The following is a 21,157-nucleotide window of genomic DNA, read 5'->3' as shown; positions in this document are numbered from 1 at the left end:
ACAGGAGGTGTCAGGGTCAGGATCGAACCCACGACCTCCTGTACACCAGGCGAGGTAGTTAACATCTCCTAGCCACCGTGATGATGATGATGAGAGACGCAAACTCCAAATATACAGCAGCAGGCATCAGGGTCAGGATCGAACCCACGACCTCCTGTATACCAGGCGAGGTAGTTAACATCTCCGAGCCACCGTGATGATGATGATGAGAGACGCAAACTCCAAATATACAGCAGCAGGCATCAGGGTCAGGATCGAACCCACGACCTCCTGTACACCAGGCGAGGTAGTTAACATCTCCGAGCCACCGTGATGATGATGAGAGACGCAAACTCCAAATATACAGCAGCAGGCATCAGGGTCAGGATCGAACCCACGACCTCCTGTACACCAGGCGAGGTAGTTAACATCTCCTAGCCACCATGACTGGGGGGTAGCAGCGTCGTGCGTGACCGACTCGCAAGGCGGACGGAAAGACAGAGTCTTCCCGACAGACGGCTGCTTGCGTTGTGGCCGAAACGTCGTGAGAATTATTTTATTATGTTTTATTTTTATTATTTTATTATTTCCCTTCTACGTGACTTTACCGACAGACCTGTTCTTCACCTGAGGACGGCTGCTTGCGTTGTGGCCGAAACGTCGTGATAATTATTTTATTATGTTTTATTTTTATTATTTTATTATTTCCCTTCTATGTGACTTTACCGAAAGAACCAAGAAGAAGTTTTTAAATATTACTTATTTTGTTTTCCCTCCGCCCCCCCCCCCCCCCCCGTACAACACTCTCGCCGTTTCAAGGAGTTGCCCGCAGATCAGAGGTCGCAATCGGGTATCCGATACCTGTACCCTACCCGATACCCGGCTACTCGGCGGGGTACGGGTACCCGTTTGCGACCCTGGTGCGGCCGGGTACGGGTACGGGTAGGCCGTGAGTCACTGGTGAGTCACCGTTTGTCACTCATTTCCCAACGTCTTGTCTCTTCTCACAATTCAAGTTCCCAGAATCAACCCACCCACGCCTGCAACATGGCTTCATCCCAGAGGTCGCAATCGGGTACCCGATACCCGTACCCTACCCGGGTACGGGTAGCCGGGTATCGGGTAGGGTACGGGTACCCGATTGCGACCCTGGTGCGGCCGGGTACGGGTACGGGTACGGAATCAAAACCCGTTTGCGACCTCTGCCGGAGCTCTCTGGATGGGAGCGTTGGAGGCGGGGGGCAGACGAATCGATAAAATCTGCCCTCGTTACAAAGGCGTCGTGAGCATCTTCGTAGATTGGCGTGATCTCGTGCCCTACAGCAGCCTGGTGATTGCCTGTAGGGTGGTGCGATCTCGTGCCCTACAGCAGCCTGGTGATTGCCTGTAGGGTCATGTGATCTCGTGCCCTACAGCAGCCTGGTGATTGCCTATAGGATGCCGTGACCTCGTAACCTACAGCAGCCTGGTGATTGCCTGTAGGGTGATGTGATCTCGTGCCCTACAGCAGCCTGGTGATTGCCTGTAGGGTGCCGTGACCTCGTGCCCTACAGCAGCCTGGTGATTGCCTGTAGGGTGCCGTGATCTCGTGTCCTACAGCAGCCTGGTGATTGCCTGTAGGGTGCCGTGACCTCGTGCCCTACAGCAGCCTGGTGATTGCCTGTAGGGTGGTGCGATCTCGTGCCCTACAGCAGCCTGGTGATTGCCTGTAGGGTCATGTGATCTCGTGCCCTACAGCAGCCTGGTGATTGCCTATAGGATGCCGTGACCTCGTAACCTACAGCAGCCTGGTGATTGCCTGTAGGGTGGTGTGATCTCGTGCCCTACAGCAGCCTGGTGATTGCCTGTAGGGTGGTGTGATCTCGTGCCCTACAGCAGCCTGGTGATTGCCTGTAGGATGGTGTGATCTCGTGCCCTACAGCAGCCTGGTGATTGCCTGTAGGGTGGTGTGATCTCGTGCCCTACAGCAGCCTGGTGATTGCCTGTAGGATTTGGCGTGATCTCGTGCCCTACAGCAGCTTGCTGAGCGTCTGTAGGGTGGCGCGGCTGATGGCTCGGAGCGCCAGCGTGGGCACTTCGTCTCCGAGCAGCAGGAAGAGTTGTCGCGGCGGCGCGTGCAGCCCGTAGCACCGGTGCCCGTCGGCACTCACGTAGCACTCGGTGGCGCTGTGGGAAAAGCCCCGCTGGAAGTCCTCCACCAGCGGGACTAGCGGGTGGGCACAGCGGTGCGGGGAGAGAGAGAGGTGGTGGTGGTGGTGGGTAGGGTGTGAGGGGTGGTGGTAATGGGAATAGTGGTGGTGGTGGTGGTGATAGTGGTAGTAATGATGGTGGTAGTAGTGGTGGTGGTGGTGGTGATGGTGGTGATAGTGGTGGTGGTAGTGGCGGTGGTGATGGTGGTAGTGGGAATAGTGGTGGTGGTAGTGGTGATAAGTGGTAGTAATGGTGGTGGTGGTGGTGATAGTGGTGATGGTGGTGATAAGTGGTAGTAATGGTGGTGGTGGTAGTAGTGGCGGTGGTGATGGTGGTAATGGGAAAGTGGTGGTGGTGGTGGTGGTGATAGTGGTAGTAATGGTGGTGGTGGTAGTGGTAGTGGTGGCGGTGGTGATGGTGGTAATGGGAATAGTGGTGGTGATAGTGGTAGTAATGGTGGTGGTGGTAGTAGTGGCGGTGGTGATGGTGGTAATGGGGGTGGTGGTAGTGGTGTTAGTGGTAGTAATGGTGGTGGTGGTAGTAGCCGTGGTGGTGGTGATAGTGGTAGTAATGATGGTGGTAGTAGTGGTGGTGATGGTGGTGATAGTGGTGGTGGTGGTAGTGGTGGTAGTGGTGATAGTGGTAGTAATGGTGGTGGTGGTAGTAGTGGCGGTGGTGATGGTGGTAATGGGGGTGGTGATGGTAGTGGTGATAGTGGTAGTAATGGTGGTGGTGGTAGTAGTCGTGGTGGAGATAGTGGTAGTAATGATGGTGGTAGTAGTGGTGGTGATAGTGGTAGTAATGGTGGTGGTGGTGGTGGTGGTAGTAGTGGCGATGGTGATGGTGGTAATGGGAAAAGTTGTGGTGGTAGTGGTGATAGTGGTAGTAATGGCGGTGGTGGTGGTGGTGGTAGTAGGGATGGTGGTCGTGGTAGTAGTGGTGGTGGTGAAGGTGGTAGTGGTGGTAGTAATGGTAGTGGTAGTAATGGTGGTGGTGATGGTGGTGATAATGGTGGTGGTAGTGGTAGTAATCTTGGTGGTGATGGTGGTAGTAGTGGTGGCGATGGTGGTGATAGTGGTAGTAATCTTGGTGGTGGTGATGGTGGTGGTGGTAGTAGTGGTGGTGATGGTGGTGGTGATAGTGGTAGTAAACTTGGTGGTGATGGTGGAAGTGGTGGTGATGATGGTGGTGGTAGTGGTGGTGGTGGTGATGATGGTGGTGGTGATGGTGGTGGTGGTAGTAGTGGTGGTGATGGTGGTGGTGATAGTGGTAGTAAACTTGGTGGTGATGGTGGAAGTGGTGGTGATGATGGTGGTGGTGGTGGTGGTGATGGTGGTCGTGGTGGTGGTGATGATGATGGTGGTGGTGATGGTGGTGGTGGTAGTAGTGGTGGTGATGGTGGTGGTAGTGGTGGTGATGGTGGTCGTGGTGATGATGATGGTGGTGGTAGTGGTGGTGATGGTGGTCGTGGTGATGATGATGGTGGTGGTGATGATGATGATGGTGGTGGTAGTGGTGGTGGTGATGATGATGGTAGTGGTGATGTTGGTGGTGGTGATGATGGCAGTGGTGGTGATGATGGCGGTAGTGGCGGTGATGATGATGGTGGTGGTGATGGTGGTTGTGATGGTGGTGATGATGGCAGTGGTGGTGATGATGATGGCAATGGTGGTGGTGATGATGATGGCAATGGTGGTGGTGATGATGATGGTGATGGTATTGGTGGTTGTGATGACGGTGGAGGTGGCGGTGATGATGATGGTGATGATGATGGTAGTGGTGGTGGTGATGGTGGTGGTGATGGTGGCGGTGGTGGTGGTGATGATGGTAGTGGTGATGGTGGTGGTGATGATGGTAGTGGCGGTGGTGATGATGATGATGATGGCAGTGGTGGCGGTGATGATGATGGTAGTGGTGATGGTGGTAGTGGTGTTGATGATGGTAGTGGTGGTGGTGATGATGATGGTGGTGGTGATGGTGGTGATGGTGGTAGTGGTGGTAGTGGTGTTGATGATGGTGGAGGTGGTGATGGTGGTGATGGTGGTAGTGGTGGTAGTGGTGTTGATGATGGTGGAGGTGGCGGTGATGATGATGGCAGTGGTGGCGGTGATGATGATGGTAGTGGTGACGGTGGTAGTGGTGTTGATGATGGTAGTGGTGATGATGGTGGTGGTGATGGTGGTAGTGGTGGTGGTGATGACGGTGGAGGTGGCGGTGAGCGTGTAGCCCACGAGGCTCGCTGCACCGTACCGGCCTCGCTGCCGGTGACGCGCGTGCCGCCCTGCGGGAAGTAGTTTGTGACGGCGAGCCTGTAGAACGCCTTCAGGATGCTCCTGCGGCGCTCGATCGGGATCCGTCTCCCTGCGTGTGACAACAAGACAGGGCCTTCACACGCGCACTCATTCACTCATTCACACGCGCGCTCATTCACTCATTCACACGCGCGCTCATTCACACGCGCGCTCATTCACTCATTCACACGCGCGCTCATTCACTCATTCACACGCGCGCTCATTCACTCATTCACACGCGCGCTCATTCACTCATTCACACGCGCGCTCATTCACTCATTCACACGCGCGCTCATTCACACGCGCACTCATTCACACGCGCACTCACTCATTCACACGCGCACTCATTCACACGCGCGCTCATTCACTCATTCACACGCGCGCTCATTCACTCATTCACACGCGCGCTCATTCACTCATTCACACGCGCGCTCATTCACTCATTCACACGCGCGCTCATTCACTCATTCACACGCGCGCTCATTCACACGCGCACTCATTCACACGCGCACTCACTCATTCACACGCGCACTCATTCACACGCGCGCTCATTCACACGCGCACTCACTCATTCACACGCGCACTCATTCACACGCGCGCTCATTCACACGCGCACTCACTCATTCACACGCGCACTCACTCATTCACACGCGCGCTCATTCACACGCGCACTCATTCACACGCGCACTCACTCATTCACACGCGCGCTCATTCACACGCGCACTCACTCATTCACACGCGCGCTCATTCACACGCGCACTCACTCATTCACACGCGCACTCATTCACACGCGCACTCACTCATTCACACGCGCGCTCATTCACACGCGCGCTCATTCACACGCGCACTCATTCACACGCGCACTCACTCATTCACACGCGCGCTCATTCACACGCGCGCTCATTCACACACCCATTCACCCCCGCACTCATACGCACCGACTCGCGAATCGTCACAATGTGTGGGGCTGTAATCCCATTCTAGAATTAATTATTTCCGTGCTACGGGCAGTTACAAGTAGGGGGGGGGGGAGAGGGGGGGAGAGAAGGGGGGGGGGGAGAGGGAGGGGGGCTGGGAGGGAGGGGGGGGGCTGGGAGGGGGGGAGGGGAGGGAGGAGGGAGCGGAGGGAGGGAGGGGGGAGGGGCCCTCACCGACCCCGCCGTCCTCCGCCACGTGAGGCTGCACCGTGAAGAAGCTTCGCTTCAGCTCCGTGTTCACGAAGAGGAGCCTGGGGGGGGGGGCACCGTGAGGGGGGGGGGGCACCGTGAGGGGGGGGGGCACAGGAAGGGGACGGAGGGGGGGGGCACAGCAGGTTTGTTTCTCACCTCCCGGCTCCCCCGTGAGGCTGTTTGCTGTGCCACCGGATCCTGGCAAACACCAAGTCAGCCCGGTGGGGGGGGGGGGGGGAGGGGGCTGGTACAAAACAACGATCTCTACGTGAACCACCAACCCCTCGCCACCGCAGGGGGGGGGGGGGCGTGGTGGCCGTGACGGGGGGGGGAGGGGGGGTGAAGGGCATGGAGGGTCGTGGGGGGTGTGGGGGGTGGAGGGGAGGGGAGGGTGGGGGGTGTGTGGGGGTGTGTGGGGGTCGTGGGGTGTGTGGGGGGTGTGGGGGGGGTGTGGGGGGTGTGTGGGGGTCGTGGGGTGTGTGGGGGGTGTGTGGGGGGTGTGTGGGGGGTGTGGGGGGTGTGTGGGGGGGTGTGGGGGGTGTAGGGGTGTGTGGGGGGTGTGGGGGGTGTGTGGGGTGTGTGGGGGGTGTGGGGGGTGTGTGGGGGTCGTGGGGTGTGTGGGGGGTGTAGGGGTGTGTGGGGTGTGTGTGTGGGGGGTGTGTGGGGGGTGTGTGTGGGGTGTGTGGGGGGTGTGTGGGGGGTGTGTGGGGGGTGTGTGGGGGTGTGTGGGGGGTGTGTGGGGGTCGTGGTGGGTGTGTGGGGGGTGTAGGGGTGTGTGGGGTGTGTGTGTGGGGGGTGTGTGGGGGGTGTGTGTGGGGTGTGTGGGGGGTGTGTGGGGTGTGTGTGGGGTGTGTGGGGGGTGTGTGGGGGGGGTGTGTGGGGGGTGTGGGGGGGGTGTGGGGGGGTGTGGGGGGGTGTGGGGGGTGTGGGGGGTGTGGGGGGTGTGTGGGGGGTGTGTGGGGGGTGTGTGGGGGGTGTGTGGGGGGTGTGGGGGGGGTGTGGGGGGTGTGGGGGGTGTGTGGGGGGTGTGGGGGGGGTGTGGGGGGTGTGGGGGGTGTGGGGGGTGTGTGGGGGTGTGTGGGGGGGGTGTAGGGGTGTGTGGGGGGTGTGTGGGGTGTAGGGGTGTGTGGGGGGTGTGTGGGGGGTGTGTGGGGTGTAGGGGGGGGGTGTGCGCCCACCCCAGGATTGCTGCGTGTAGCGGCGTGGCCGAGTGGAACGAGTGCGGGGCCAGCGCCACGCTCGTCCTCAGCGGCTCCAGCAGCGGACGCCAGAAGCGCTCCACCAGTTGCTGGGGGTCGAGAGCCGGGGGAGGACGGTCAATACAGCACCACACCATAGTCCACCACACCGCACTCCACCACAACACACCACACCACCACCACACCACCACATTCCACCGCACACCACTCCACCGCACCACACTACACCACACTCCACTGCACTCCACCGCACCACACTACACCACACCGCACTCCACCACACTCCACCGCACCACACTACACCACACCGCACTCCACCACACCACACTGCACTCCACCGCACTCCACCACACCACCACCACACCACACTACACCACACCGCACTCCAACACACCACACTACACACCACCACACCGCAGCACACTACACCACACCGCACTCCACCACACCACACTGCACTCCACCGCACTCCACCACCACACCACCACACTCCATCCAAACCCCCCTCCCCCCGCGCGCCTCCGTACCAGCACGTCTGGCTAGTTAGCAAGTGCGTCTGGGCCCTCTGCGGACTCGTGGTGGTGCACCGCTAGCTGCGCCGGTGGCCGTGTACCCTCGCCGCGCCCTCCCTTCCCGGAGGGGGGGGGGGGGAAGGTGGGGGACGGTGGGGGGGGCAACGTTGGGGCCGGGGGGGGGGGTGGGGGGGGGTGGGGGGGTGGGGGGGGGGTGGGGGGTCGGGGGTCAAACTCCCCGGGCCTCACCTTGCTCTGGATGTCGTGCAGCGTGGGCTGGGGCCCACACAGGACGCACAGCTCCATGCCCGGCAGCAGGCGGAACGTGAGCAGGCGGTGAGGGACCTGGGGGGCGGGGGGCACCGGGGGGGGGGGCAGGGGGCGACACGTGAGGGGGTCACAGCAAGGGGTCGGGGTCGTGCCGCGTGGGGTTAGAAGCGGACACTGTGCGGTGGGGGTGGGGGTGGTGGTGTGGGTGGGGGTGGGGGTGGTGGTGTGGGTGGGGGTGGCGGTGATGGTGTGGGTGGGAGTGGCGGTGTGGGTGGTGGTGGTGGCTGGTGGTGGTGGTGGTGGCGGTGTGGGTGGTGGTGGCGTTGTGGGTGTGGCTGGCGGTGGTGGTGTGGGTGGCGGTGGTGGTGTGGGTGGCGGTGGTGGTGTAGGTGGTGGTGTGGGTGGGTGGTGGTGTGGGTGGCGGTGGTGGTGTAGGTGGCGGTGTAGGTGGTGGTGTGGGTGTAGGTGGGGGTGTGGGTGTGGCTGGTGGTGTGGGTGGCGGTGGTGGTGTGGGCGGTGGTGTGGGTGGTTGGGGGTGTGGGTGGGTGTAGGTGGCAGTGGGGGTGGCGGTGGTGGTGTAGGTGGCGGTGTGGGTGTAGGTGGCGGTGTAGGTGGTGGTGGCGGTGTGGGTTGGGGTGAGGGTGGTGGTGGTGTGGGTGGCGGTGGGGGTGTGGCTGGTGGTGGTGTAGGTGGGTGGTGGTGTGGGTGGCGGTGGTGGTGTGGCTGGTGGTGGTGTGGGTGGGTGGCGGTGTAGGTGGTGGTGGCGGTGTGGGTTGGGGTGAGGGTGGTGGTGGTGTTGGTGTGGGTGTGGGCTCACGGTGGGGCTGCCGTGGGGCAGGTAGACTGGCACGTCGCGTGACGACGCGGGGGGCAGGGCGCTCACGAGGCGGCCCAGCAGCTCCCCCTCCTGGGGCGCCAGCTGCCACCAGCGCTCCGTGGCGACGCACACGCGGCCACGCGCCAGCAGGCAGCCAAACGCGCTGTCCACGCCCTCTGTGAACGCCTCCAGGCACTCCTACGCACGCACGCGCGCGCAGCGCGCCACACCACACGCAGCACACACACGCACGCGCACACGCAGCGTGCCACACGCAGCACACACACAGCACACACACGCACACACGCAGCGTGCCACACCACACGCAGCACACACACAGCACACACACGGAACGCAGCAAACACCGTGAGCCCACACGCAGCACACGCACGACACGCACACACGCAGCACACACACAGCACGCCACACGCAGCACACACGCAGCACACACACAGCACGCCACACGCAGCACACACGCAGCACACACACAGCACACACGCAGCACACACACAGCACGCCACGCCACGCCACACGCAGCACACACATGGCACACACACAGCACGCCACGCCACACGCAGCACACGCAGCACACACACACAGCACGCCACACGCAGCACAAGCGCAGCACACAAACACACAGCGTGCCACACCACACGCAGCACACACACACAGCACGCCACACGCAGCACAAGCGCAGCACACGCAACACACACGGCACACACACACAGCAAGCCACATCACATGCAGCACACACACGCGCACAGCACACCACATGTAGCGCAACGCATTGCACACAGCGCACGCAGCACACGCAGACTACTGGGGTTGCACGGGGCAGGGGTGGGACACGGGTGGAGCGTGCGGAGCGAGCGTAGTGCGTGCAATGGAGTGAGTGGAGCGAGTGGAGCGTGTGGAGTGAGCGGTGCGGGTGGAGCGTGTGGAGTGAGCGGTGCGTGTGGAGCGTGTGGAGCGAGCGGAGTGAGCGGTGCGGGTGGAGCGTGCGGAGTGAGCGGTGCGTGTGGAGCGTGTGGAGCGAGCGGTGCGTGTGGAGCGTGCGGAGCGAGCGTAGTGCGTGCAATGGAGTGAGTGGAGCGTGTGGAGCGTGCGGAGCGAGCGGTGCGGGTGGAGCGTGCGGAGCGAGCGGTACAGGCACGGTGGAGCGTGTGGCGTGAGCGGTGCGGGTGGAGCGAGCGGTGCGTGTGGAGCGTGTGGAGCGTGCGGAGCGAGCGTAGTGCGTGCAATGGAGTGAGTGGAGCGTGTGGAGCGTGCGGAGCGAGCGGTGCGGGTGGAGCGTGTGCGGTGTCCCACGGACCCGCAGGATGTCGCCGTCGGGGCTCAGCAGGCAGTCGGGGCTCCCCGTGAGTTCGACGGCGAGCTCCGTCGTGCCCAGCAGACTGTCCACCAGCTGGTAGCACGCCTGCAGCTCGCACAGCGGTGGACAAACCCCAGCATCGTCCCCACACGCTCCACCACCACCACCCACACCACCACCACCCACCCCACCACCAGCTGGTAGCACGCCTGCAGCTTGCACAGAGGTGGACAAACCCCAGCCTCGTCCCCACACGCTCCACCACCACCACCCACACCACCACCACCCGCCCTACCACCAGCTGGTAGCACGCCTGCAGCTCGCACAGAGGTGGACAAACCCCAGCATCGTCCCCACACGCTCCACCACCACCACCCACACCACCACCACCTACTCTACCACCAGCTGGTAGCATGCCTGTAGCTCGCACAGCGGTGGACAAACCCCAGCCTCGTCCCCACACGCTCCACCACCACCACCACCTGCTCCACCACTACCACCACCCACCCCACCACCAGCTGGTAGCACGCCTGCAGCACGCACAGCGGTGGACAAACCCCAGCCTCGTCCCCACACGCTCCACCACCACCACCACCTGCTCCACCACTACCACCACCCACCCCACCACCAGCTGGTAGCACGCCTGCAGCACGCACAGCGGTGGACAAACCCCAGCCTCGTCCCCACACGCTCCACCACCACCACCCGCAACACCACCAGCCGCTCCACCACCACCACCACCCACCCACTCCACCACCACCCCCACCCGCTCCACCACCACCCGCTCCACCACCACCACCCGCTCCACCACCACAACCCGCTCCACCACCACCACCACAACCCGCTCCACCACCACCACCCGCTCCACCACCACACGCTCCACCACCACACGCTCCACCACCACAACCCGCTCCACCATCACCACAACCACCACCCGCTCCACCACCACCACCACCCGCTCCACCACCACCACCACAACCCGCTCCACCACCACCACCCGCTCCACCACCACACGCTCCACCACCACAACCCGCTCCACCATCACCACAACCACCACCCGCTCCACCACCAACCGCTCCACCACCACCCACTCCACCCGCTTCAACCCAATCTGCTCCACCACCACCACCCCCTTCCTTCACGATAACCACCCGCTCCACCCCCACCCGCTCCACTACCACCCGCTCCACCCCCCTCCCGCTACCAGTTCCCCTTTTCGCTTCCCCGCTCGCCCTTCCCGTCGTTGACGTCGCCGTTAACATCATCATCAATATCACCTTCATCAACATCATCATCATCAACATCAACACCATCAACATCATCATCATCATCAACATCACATCCTCCTCCATCATTAACAGCGTCACCATCACCTCTCATCATCACTAACATCATCAAGATCACCATCAATACCATCAACACCATCAACATCACCGTCATTACTATCAACACCATCAACATCACCACCATCAACTCCTCCTCCTGCATCATCAACACCATCAACATCACATCCTCCTCCATCATTAACAGCATCACCATCACTAACAACATCAAGATCAACATCACCACCATCAACACCATCAACATCACCATCATTACTATCAACATCATCAACGACATCGCCATCCCCGGCGTCTCACCTTGAGGTCCCTCTTCAGCCGCTCCACGTTCCTGATGTTCACCAGCTCGTCCAGGCCGATCATCAGCACCTGGAGGCCGTGGACCCAGTCCAACAAAGAGACAAAAAGCTTCGTAGCTCATCGGATTCCTCCAGACGACGACTCTCGTTTCGAGATCATCGTTACCGCCAGAGGGGGCAGAACTCCAGCCGTTCCCGATTTACTGACGCGCCAAAACGCGCGCCGACGGCTTGGCAAGGCCCCGCTCGTTTCGCGTGGACCTCACACCATTCGTCGTTGCGTCCGCCGCGTCAAGACGTTGCAAAACCGCTAAAAGGTTACACCGACAAGCGAGATGTCTGGACCATCTGGGGTGGTTGGGGCGGGAGTTGGACTTCTGCAAACTTTCAATGTTTCCATTGTTATTTGACTTTTATTAATTTTCATTTTGTACCTACGTGACTTTACCGAAAAAACCTAACAATATGAATCCTTGCAGTCACGAAAGCTTCAAATCTAGAATTTAAATGTCCCCGCCGATGGACAAAAAGCCTGCGCCTTCGTGGCGGCCCCTTGCCCTGCTCACCCACAGAAATCCTGAGGTTGCGAGGGAGGGGGCTAGATGCCAGCAGGCGTTCGTACGTGCGGGTGACGAACGCCAGTAGCCAAATTCGCCGAGAGAAAATTAACTAAACTATGAAACTTTTTGTTATGTTACCAGGCAAGGCCCCACTGGCTATCTATCACAAATGATAGCTCAACGAAGTTGGCTTATCGTCATGAAATTTACAGCAGCAGCAATACACGCCTAAACGCGTCACGTCGATTCTAAATGTGGAGGGGAAAAACCGGAGGACCCGGCGAAAAAAATCCACGCGGCCACAGGGAGAGAGAGAGAGACGCCGCAAACTGAAAACATACAGCAGGCGTCAGGGTCGGGATCGAACCCACGACCTCCTGTATACCAGGCGAGGTAGTTAACATCTCCTAGCCACCGTGATGATGATGAGAGACACACAAACTCCAAATATACAGCAGCAGGCGTCAGGGTCGGGATGGAACCCACGACTTCCTGTATACCAGGCGAGGTAGTAAACATCTCCTAGCCACCGTGATGATGATGAGAGACACACAAACTCCAAATATACAGCAGCAGGCGTCAGGGTCGGGATCGAACCCACGACCTCCTGTATACCAGGCGAGGTTGTTAACATCTCCTAGCCACCGTGGTGATGATGAGAGACACGCAAACTGCAAACATACAGCAGGCGTCAAGGGTCGGGATCGAACCCACGACTTCCTGTATACCAGGCGAGGTTGTTAACATCTCCTAGCCACCGTGATGATGATGAGAGACACACAAACTCCAAATACACAGCAGCAGGCGTCAGTCGGGATCGAACCCACGACTTCCTGTATACCAGGCGAGGTTGTTAACATCTCCTAGCCACCGTGATGATGATGAGAGACACGCAAACTGCAAACATACAGCAGGCGTCAAGGGTCGGGATCGAACCCACGACCTCCTGTATACCAGGCGAGGTAGTCAACATCTCCTAGCCACTGTGATGATGATGAGAGACACACAAACTCCAAATATACAGCAGCAGGCGTCAGGGTCGGGATCGAACCCACCACCTTCTGTATACCAGGCGAGGTAGTTAACATCTCCTAGCCAAATAGCGTCCCCACGCCACCCACACCAAAGATCCCCCAGATATCCATAATAGAGGTTTTTCGGGGTTAGTTCGCGTAAATAAATGTGTCGTTAAAACCCGCCACCACCCGACACAGCAAACCAGCGCGGGTTGCCACGTAAACAGGACGTGGTCATCTTCTTGGTTCTTTCGGTAAAGTCACGTAGAAGGGAAATAATAAAATAATAAAAATAAAACATAATAAAATAATTCTCACGACGTTTCAGCCACAACGCAAGCAGCCGTCCTCAGGTGAAGAACAGGTCTGTCGGGGAGACAGCGTCTGAATGAAACACCACCACGCTTGGAGCGTCTATTTAAGCTGGGTTGGAAGGTGAAGAGCGCCTTGACAAAATAATTTGCATATCAAGAGGAATTTAGCATATTCATGGGAAATGCAGATATGGGATTAGTACTACTTGTGAAATGCGTAGGAGGTGGGCGGGGGGTTTCAAAGTCATATTATGCCCGTGCATTATGCAGGATTAGCAGCATCATCCCTGCAGTCACGAACGCTTTAAATCGAAAAGGACGTGGCCAATTGGTGACAACCCTTGCCAGTTGTCTGCGTCGGGTGGTGGCGAGTTTTAACGACACATTTATACATCTACGCGATCCAACCCACGAAAAAAAACCACTCTAATTACGGATGATATTGTTCGTGGAAGTCCCCTTTACTACTACGCGTTAAACTCACCCCCCAGATAGCCTGAACATACCATCGTGCGGGGCGGGGAGGGGGGGGGGTGATGTGAACGATGTGAACGCGACGGCGAGTGCACGAAGTGGTCGTGCGGGCAGCTGGCGATCGCTCACCAGCGCGCCGAAAACGTTCTCCAGCAGGCGGTGCAGGAAGGCCTCTCCACCACGCTCCCCGCCCGTCGTCACCAGGATCAGGGTGACGCTGCGGGAGACATTTTTTTGTTTGCTTCGCTGAAGAACCGGGGGGGGAGACGACGGCGTTCGTCGATTGTCGACCGACGCCGGTTTGAGGGTCGGGGGGGGGGGGGGTGGAAATGACACGCGGGGACTTGTTGGTTCTTTCGGTAAAGTCACGTGGGTAGAAAAAAAAATTACAAAAAAATTACAAAAAAAAATAACATCACGGCGTTTCGATCGCAACACAAGCGGTCGTCCTCAGGCGGAAAAAATAATCCGGCAGTGGAGCTGCTGAACCAGCTGTTACAACAAGAGGCTATTTACGTGGCGATGGGCAAGCAGGCGGGGTGTGAGCTGGAAAGGAATTCCATCCCCGCACGCAAGCACGTCAGTTGTGTTAATGGGGGGAGATTAGGGAGAGAGAGATTTGGGAGAGAGATGAGAATGAAATGAGCTTCAATCGCCGCATAAGAGTATCGTCCCCGCAATTGCGCACAGCAGCGGTGTTAATGGGAGACTAGCGCTGTGTTGATGGGAGAGATGAGGCAGGGAGATTAGGGGGATTAGCAGGTTAATGTCATGTCTGTGTGTAATACAAGCTGCGGTGCTGCCAACTGCAAGAGTCAGTGAGACACACAGCCCATCACACAGCCCATCACACAGCCCATCACACAGCCCATCACACAGCCCATCACACAGCCCATCACACAGCCCATCACACAGCCCATCACACAGCCCATCACACAGCCCATCACACAGCCCATCACACAGCCAGAACCATCGATACATCGAGGGCGAAGGGAGCAGAGGTGGCCATGTTAGTGCGACCCCAGCCCGTTAATGCAGAGGCACCCAACAGGGCAATGCAACTCAGAGAGTCGGAGATCACAGGCAGGGAAGAACGGAAGCAGCACAGTAAGTTACGACTTTGCTTGGTTAAATTTCGATTTAAAGCTTTCGTGACTGCAGGGATTCATCTTCTTGGTTCTTTCGGTAAAGTCACGTAGAAGGGAAATAATAAAAATAAAACATAATAAAATAATTCTCACGACGTTTCGGCCACAACGCAAGCAGCCGTCCTCAGGTGAAGAACAGGTCTGTCAGACAATTCTCACAATTGTATTTCATTATGTTTGAGAATTGTATTTTATTATGTTTTATTTTTGTATTTTATTATGGTTTATTATTTAATTATTTTATCACTTCCCTTCTACGTGACTTTACCGAAAGAACCGAGATCAATCCCTGCAGTCACGAAAGCTTTAAATCGAAATTTTATTATGTTTTATTTTTATTATTTTATTATTTCCCTTCTACGTGACTTTACCGAAAAAACCAAGAAGATGAATCCCTGCAGTCACGAAAGCTTTAAATCGAAATAAAATACAATTCTCACAATTGTATTTTATTATGTTTGAGAATTGTATTTTATTATGTTTTATTTTTGTATTTTATTATGGTTTATTATGGTTTATTATTTTATTATTTCCCTTCTACGTGACTTTACCGAAAGAACCAAGAAGATGAATCCCTGCAGTCACGAAAGCTTTCAATCGAAATTTTATTACGTTTTATTTTTATTATTTTATTATTTCCCTTCTACGTGACTTTACCGAAAGTACCAAGAAGATGAATCCCTGCAGTCACGAAAGCTTTCAATCGAAAAACAAGTATAACCCGTAAAAACAAAGTTTTTCACTATAAATCTTTTATATGCGTGGCGGCTAGAGTCCTCTCGTCCTCTGGCTTGAGATGGCTGCCACCTATGGGTCAGATGATTGCATTGCACCATTAAGCAATTGGTAATTAAATATAATACTTTTGTTCTAAAAAGTGTAACATTTTGGAAAAAGAATTTTCACGAACATTAATTGTCACGCACAACGAGTCTGTGTGCAAAATGTCAGCTCGATTGGATCACGGGAAGTGGGTTAAAAAACGACCGAAAGATTTGCACGGTCCTAAGCGCGCAAGCAAGCAAGCGAACTTAATATAAAGGATTTAAAAATTCGTTCCTCACCTGTCGTGAAAAACCCTCCAGGTGAGCGTGCCATCGTCAAGCGCGGTGCTGGACAACAGCGCTCCCTGGTTGCTGCCGAACATGTGGACGCCGTTGAGGGAGCCGATCACCGAGAAGGGGAGCTGCGGTGGGGAGACAGCGCCGGCGATGAGCGTCGTGGTGGTGATGTCGATGGCGGTGATGGTAACCGAAAGTGATGATGTTGATGGTAATCGTGGTCACAATAATAGGGTTTTTCCCCGTTTTTTTGGCAACAAAACTGGAACCTTTTTACGAGGAATCATGTCTGCATGGAACACAATACGTGTGGTCAAAATGCAAACAAAAAACACACTGATAATATATATGCATTGTCGATTTAAAGCTTTCGTGACTGCAGGGATTCATCTTCCTGGTTCTTTCCGTAAAGTCACGTAGAAGGGAAATAATAAAATAACCAAGTTAATATGCATTGTTCTTGAAACTGATTGGTCCACACCAGAGACAGCTTTCTTTTGAGCCTCATCTCAATTGATGCTAGACCAGAGGACGCCAAAAGGCGTCATGTTGATGATGATGATAAAAGTGATGATGGTGATGTAGATGATTGTGATGATGTTGATGTCAGTGATGATGTTGATGTAAGTGATGATGTTGGTGATGATTTTGATGATGTTGATGGTGATGATGTTGATGGTAATCATGGTCATGTTGATGATGATGAAGTGATGGTGATGTAGATGGTGATGTTGATGGTGATGATGATGATGTTGTTGATGATGGTGATGTTGATGGCGATGTTGACGATGTTGATGTAGAAGGTGATGTTGACGATGGTGATGTTGTTGTTGAAGGTGATGATGTTGACGATGGTGATGTTGTTGTTGATGTAGAAGGTGATGTTGATGTAGAAGGTGATGTTGTTGTTGATGTTGACAATGTTGACGATGTTGATGATGATGTTGTTGTTAATGTTGATGTTGTTGTTGTTGACGATGTTGATGTAGGTAAAGGTGATGATGTTGTTGATGTTGATGATGTTGTTGAAGGTGATGATGTTGACGATGGTGATGTTGTTGTTGATGTAGAAGGTGATGTTGTTGTTAATGTTGATGTTGACAATGTTGAGGTTGTTGATGATGATGTTGTTGTTAATGTTGATGTGTTTGTTGACGATGTTGTTGATGTTGACGATGTTGTTGATGTTTATGATGGTGGTGATGGTGATGTTGACAATGTTGACGATGTTGATGTTGTTGTTGACTATGTTGATGTTGTTGACGATGTTGATGATGTTGTTGTTGTTGTTGATGTTGTTGTTGTTGTTGACGATGCAGCCCCACGCCTGCCCACGTGTCACCGCGTGGCGGCGCTCAGCGGCGTCGCCACGGCAACCGCCCCGCGCTCGCCCCAACTTCATCACAAACACCACTCACAACAATAACAACAACAACAACCAACAACAACAACACACTCCTAGCAGCAACAACAACAACAACAACAACCACCAATAATAGCAAACAACAACACACGAGATCACAGGCGGCGGTGGTGATGATGATGATGACGATCAAGACAAGAGCGACGCGAAGGCTTCAAAACACGGGACCAGGCCTCAGCTCCATCTCGCTTCTCGCCTCTCTCTCTCTCATCTCTCCTCTCTCTTTCTCCTCCTCATCTCTCTCCTCTTTATCTCCTCATCTCTCTCCTCTTTATCTCCTCTCTCTCTCCTCTTTATCTCATCTCTCTCCTCTTTATCTCGTGAGTTCACGAGCTAATTAACGAATATAATCAACAGGCCCCCCCCCGCCCCATGCAAATTGCCGTGACTAAATCACGACAATCGTTCACAGACACACACAGAGACAAAGACACACACACACCAACAGTGAGACACAGAGACACACACAGACACACAGAGTGAAACACACAGACACACACAGAGACAAAGACACACACACACAGTGAGACACACAGAGACACACACAGACACACAGAGTGAAACACACAGACACACACAGAGACAAAGACACACACACACAGTGAGACACACAGAGACACACACAGACACACAGAGTGAAACACACAGACACACACAGAGACAAAGACACACACACACAGTGAGACACACAGAGACACACACAGACACACAGAGTGAAACACACAGACACACACAGAGACAAAGACACACAGAGTGAGACACAGATACACACAGAGACACAGACAGACACAGAGTGACACACACAGACAAAGACACACACACAGAATGAGACACACACAGACACACAGAGTGACACACACAGACACAGAGACACACACAGAGTGAGACACAGAGACACACACAGACACAGAGTGACACACACAGACACATACAGAGACACACACAAACACACACAGAGACACAGACACACAGAGACACAGAGAGACAGACACAGAGTGGCACACAGACACACACAGAGTCAGACACACAGAGACACACACACACAGTGAGACAGACACACACACAGAGACACACAGAGACACACGGAGACACACACAGAGACACACACACAGAGACACACACAGAGACACACACACACAGACACACACACAGACACACAGAGACCTGCTTGACGTGTCCCTGTGTCCGAGTGAAGAGAGGGACACCGCCGCTAGCCGTGAGACACAACAGCAGATGCTGGGCGGCCATGGCCACAGTCGCCGGCGTCCCGAGCGAGTCGCGGCTCCGAGAGCGCCACCCAGAGACCTCAAGCATGGCGGGGCCGGACAGCCCCCACCCCCACTACACCCCCCACTACACCCCACCCACTACACACCCCCCACTACAAAACCCCCACCCACTAGCACCCCCACCCCTCACTACACCCCCCACTACACCCCCACCCACTACACCCCCCACTACACCTACTACCCGTCCCTCACCCCCCACTACAACCCACACCCACTACACCCCCCCACTACATAACCCCCACCCCTACACTACCCCCACTACACCCCTCTACACCCCCACCCACTACACCCCCACTACACCCCCCACTACACCTACTACACCCCTCACCCCACTACAACCCACACCCACTACAACCCCCCACTACACCCCCACCCACTACACCCCACTCACTACACCCCTCTACACACCCCACCCACTACACCCCAAATACACCCCCCACTACACCTACTACCCGCCTCACTCACTACACCCCACTCGAATACACCCCCTCACCCCACCCACGACACCCCCACCCACTACAACACCACCCCACCCACTACACCCCCACTACACCCCCTCCACCCTCACCCCCCACTACAAACCCCCACCCTCACTACAGAACCCCCCACTACAACAACACCCCCACCACTACCACCCCCTCACCCCACCACTACACCCCCTAGCTAACAACCCCACCCACTACACCCCCACTAGACACCCCACTACACCCCCTCTACACTACCCCCACCCACTACACCCCCACTACACCCCCACCCACTACACCCCCCACTACGCCCCCACCACTACACCCCACCCACTACACCCCCACCCACTACCACCCCCCCACTACACCCCCACACACCCCCACCCACTACACCCCTCTACACCCCACCCACTACACCCCCCACTACACCCCCACTACACCCCCACTACACCCCCCACTACACCCCCACCCACTACACCCCCCACTACACCCCCCACTACACCCCCCACCCACACACACCCCCACTACACCCCCCACTACACCTACTACCCCCTCACCCACTACCACCCCCCACCCACTACACCCCCACCCACTACACCCCCCACCACCTACACCCCCACCCACTACACCTCCACTACACCCCTCTACACCCCCACCCACTACACCCCCCACTACACCCCCACTACACCCCCACCCACTAACCCCCCTACCCACTACCTCACCCCCCCACTACACCCCCACCCACTACCCCCTACTACACCCCCACTACACCCCCCCCACCACTACACCCCCACCCCACCTACTACCCCCCCTCACCCCACTACCCCCCCCACCCACTACACCCACACCCACTACACCCCCCACCCACTACACCCCACCCACTACACCCCCACCCACTACACCCCCACTACACCCCCTCACCCCACCCACTACCCCCCCACTACCACCCCCACCCCACCCACTACCTCCACCCCACCCACTACCCCCCACCCACTACCCCCCTACTACACCCCCACCCACTACACCCCCACCCCACTACACCCCCCACCCACTATCCCCCCCACCCACTACACCCCACCCACTACCCCCCTACTACACCCCCACCCACTACACCCCCACCCACTACCCCCCCACCCACTACCCCCCCACCCACTACACCCCACCCACTACCCCCCCACCCACTACACCCCCACAAACTACCCCCCTACGACACCCCCACCCACTACCCCCCCACCCACTACACCCCCACCCACTACCCCCCCACCCACTACACCCCCACAAACTACCCCCCTACGACACCCCCACCCACTACCCCCCCACCCACTACACCCCCACCCACTACCCCCCCACCCACTACCCCCACCCACTACCCCCCCACCCACTACACCCCCACAAACTACCCCCCTACGACACCCCCACCCACTACACCCCCACCCACTACCCCCCCACCCACTACCCCCCCCACCCACTACACCCCCACCCACTACACCCCACCCACTACCCACTACACCCCCCCCACTACACCCCCACACACTACCCCCCCACCCCACTACCCCCCACCCACTACCCCCCTACTACACCCCACCCACTACCCCCCACCCTCCACACCTCCACCCACTACACCCCCACTACACCCCCACTCACTACACCCCCACCCCACCCACTACCCCCCACCCACTACAACCCCACCCACTACACCCCCACCCCACCCACTACCCTCCCCACCCCACCAACTACCCCCCCACCCCACCCACTACACCCCCACTACACCCCCACCCCACCCACTACACCCCCACTACACACCCCCACCCACTACACCCCCACCCCACCCACTACCCTCCCCACCCCACCAACTACCCCCCCACCCCACCCACTACACCCCCACTACACCCCCACCCCACCCACTACACCCCCACTACACCCCCACCCCACCCACTACACCCCCACCCACTACACCCCCACCCCGCCCACTACACCCCCACCCCACCCACTACACCCCCACCCACTACCTCCACCCCACCCACTACCCC

General features: G+C 57.1%; 1 protein-coding gene across 1 annotated transcript; it reads right to left on the bottom strand.

The window, feature by feature from the left end:
- Window positions 1–1,853: 1,853 nt before the first annotated feature.
- On the bottom strand, window positions 1,854–18,681 carry FUZ (fuzzy planar cell polarity protein). Its single transcript, XM_078882343.1, has 11 exons — window positions 18,539–18,681; window positions 15,955–16,076; window positions 13,872–13,959; window positions 11,380–11,448; window positions 9,740–9,844; window positions 8,428–8,625; window positions 7,590–7,685; window positions 6,808–6,917; window positions 5,612–5,688; window positions 4,420–4,530; window positions 1,854–2,185 (listed from the first exon to the last, which is right to left on the bottom strand). Exons 1-11 carry the CDS (start codon window positions 18,620–18,622, stop codon window positions 1,989–1,991), a joined length of 1,257 nt encoding a protein of 418 aa, XP_078738469.1. The 5' UTR covers window positions 18,623–18,681; the 3' UTR covers window positions 1,854–1,988.
- Between the last annotated feature and the right edge of the window lie 2,476 nt (window positions 18,682–21,157).

This window comes from Lampetra fluviatilis, chromosome 64 (genome assembly GCF_964198595.1).
Source record: "Lampetra fluviatilis chromosome 64, kcLamFluv1.1, whole genome shotgun sequence".
NCBI classification, from domain to species: domain Eukaryota; kingdom Metazoa; phylum Chordata; class Hyperoartia; order Petromyzontiformes; family Petromyzontidae; genus Lampetra; species Lampetra fluviatilis.
The sequence above is the reverse complement of the archived record's forward strand: the minus strand, read 5'-3'. Positions and strand labels throughout refer to the sequence as shown.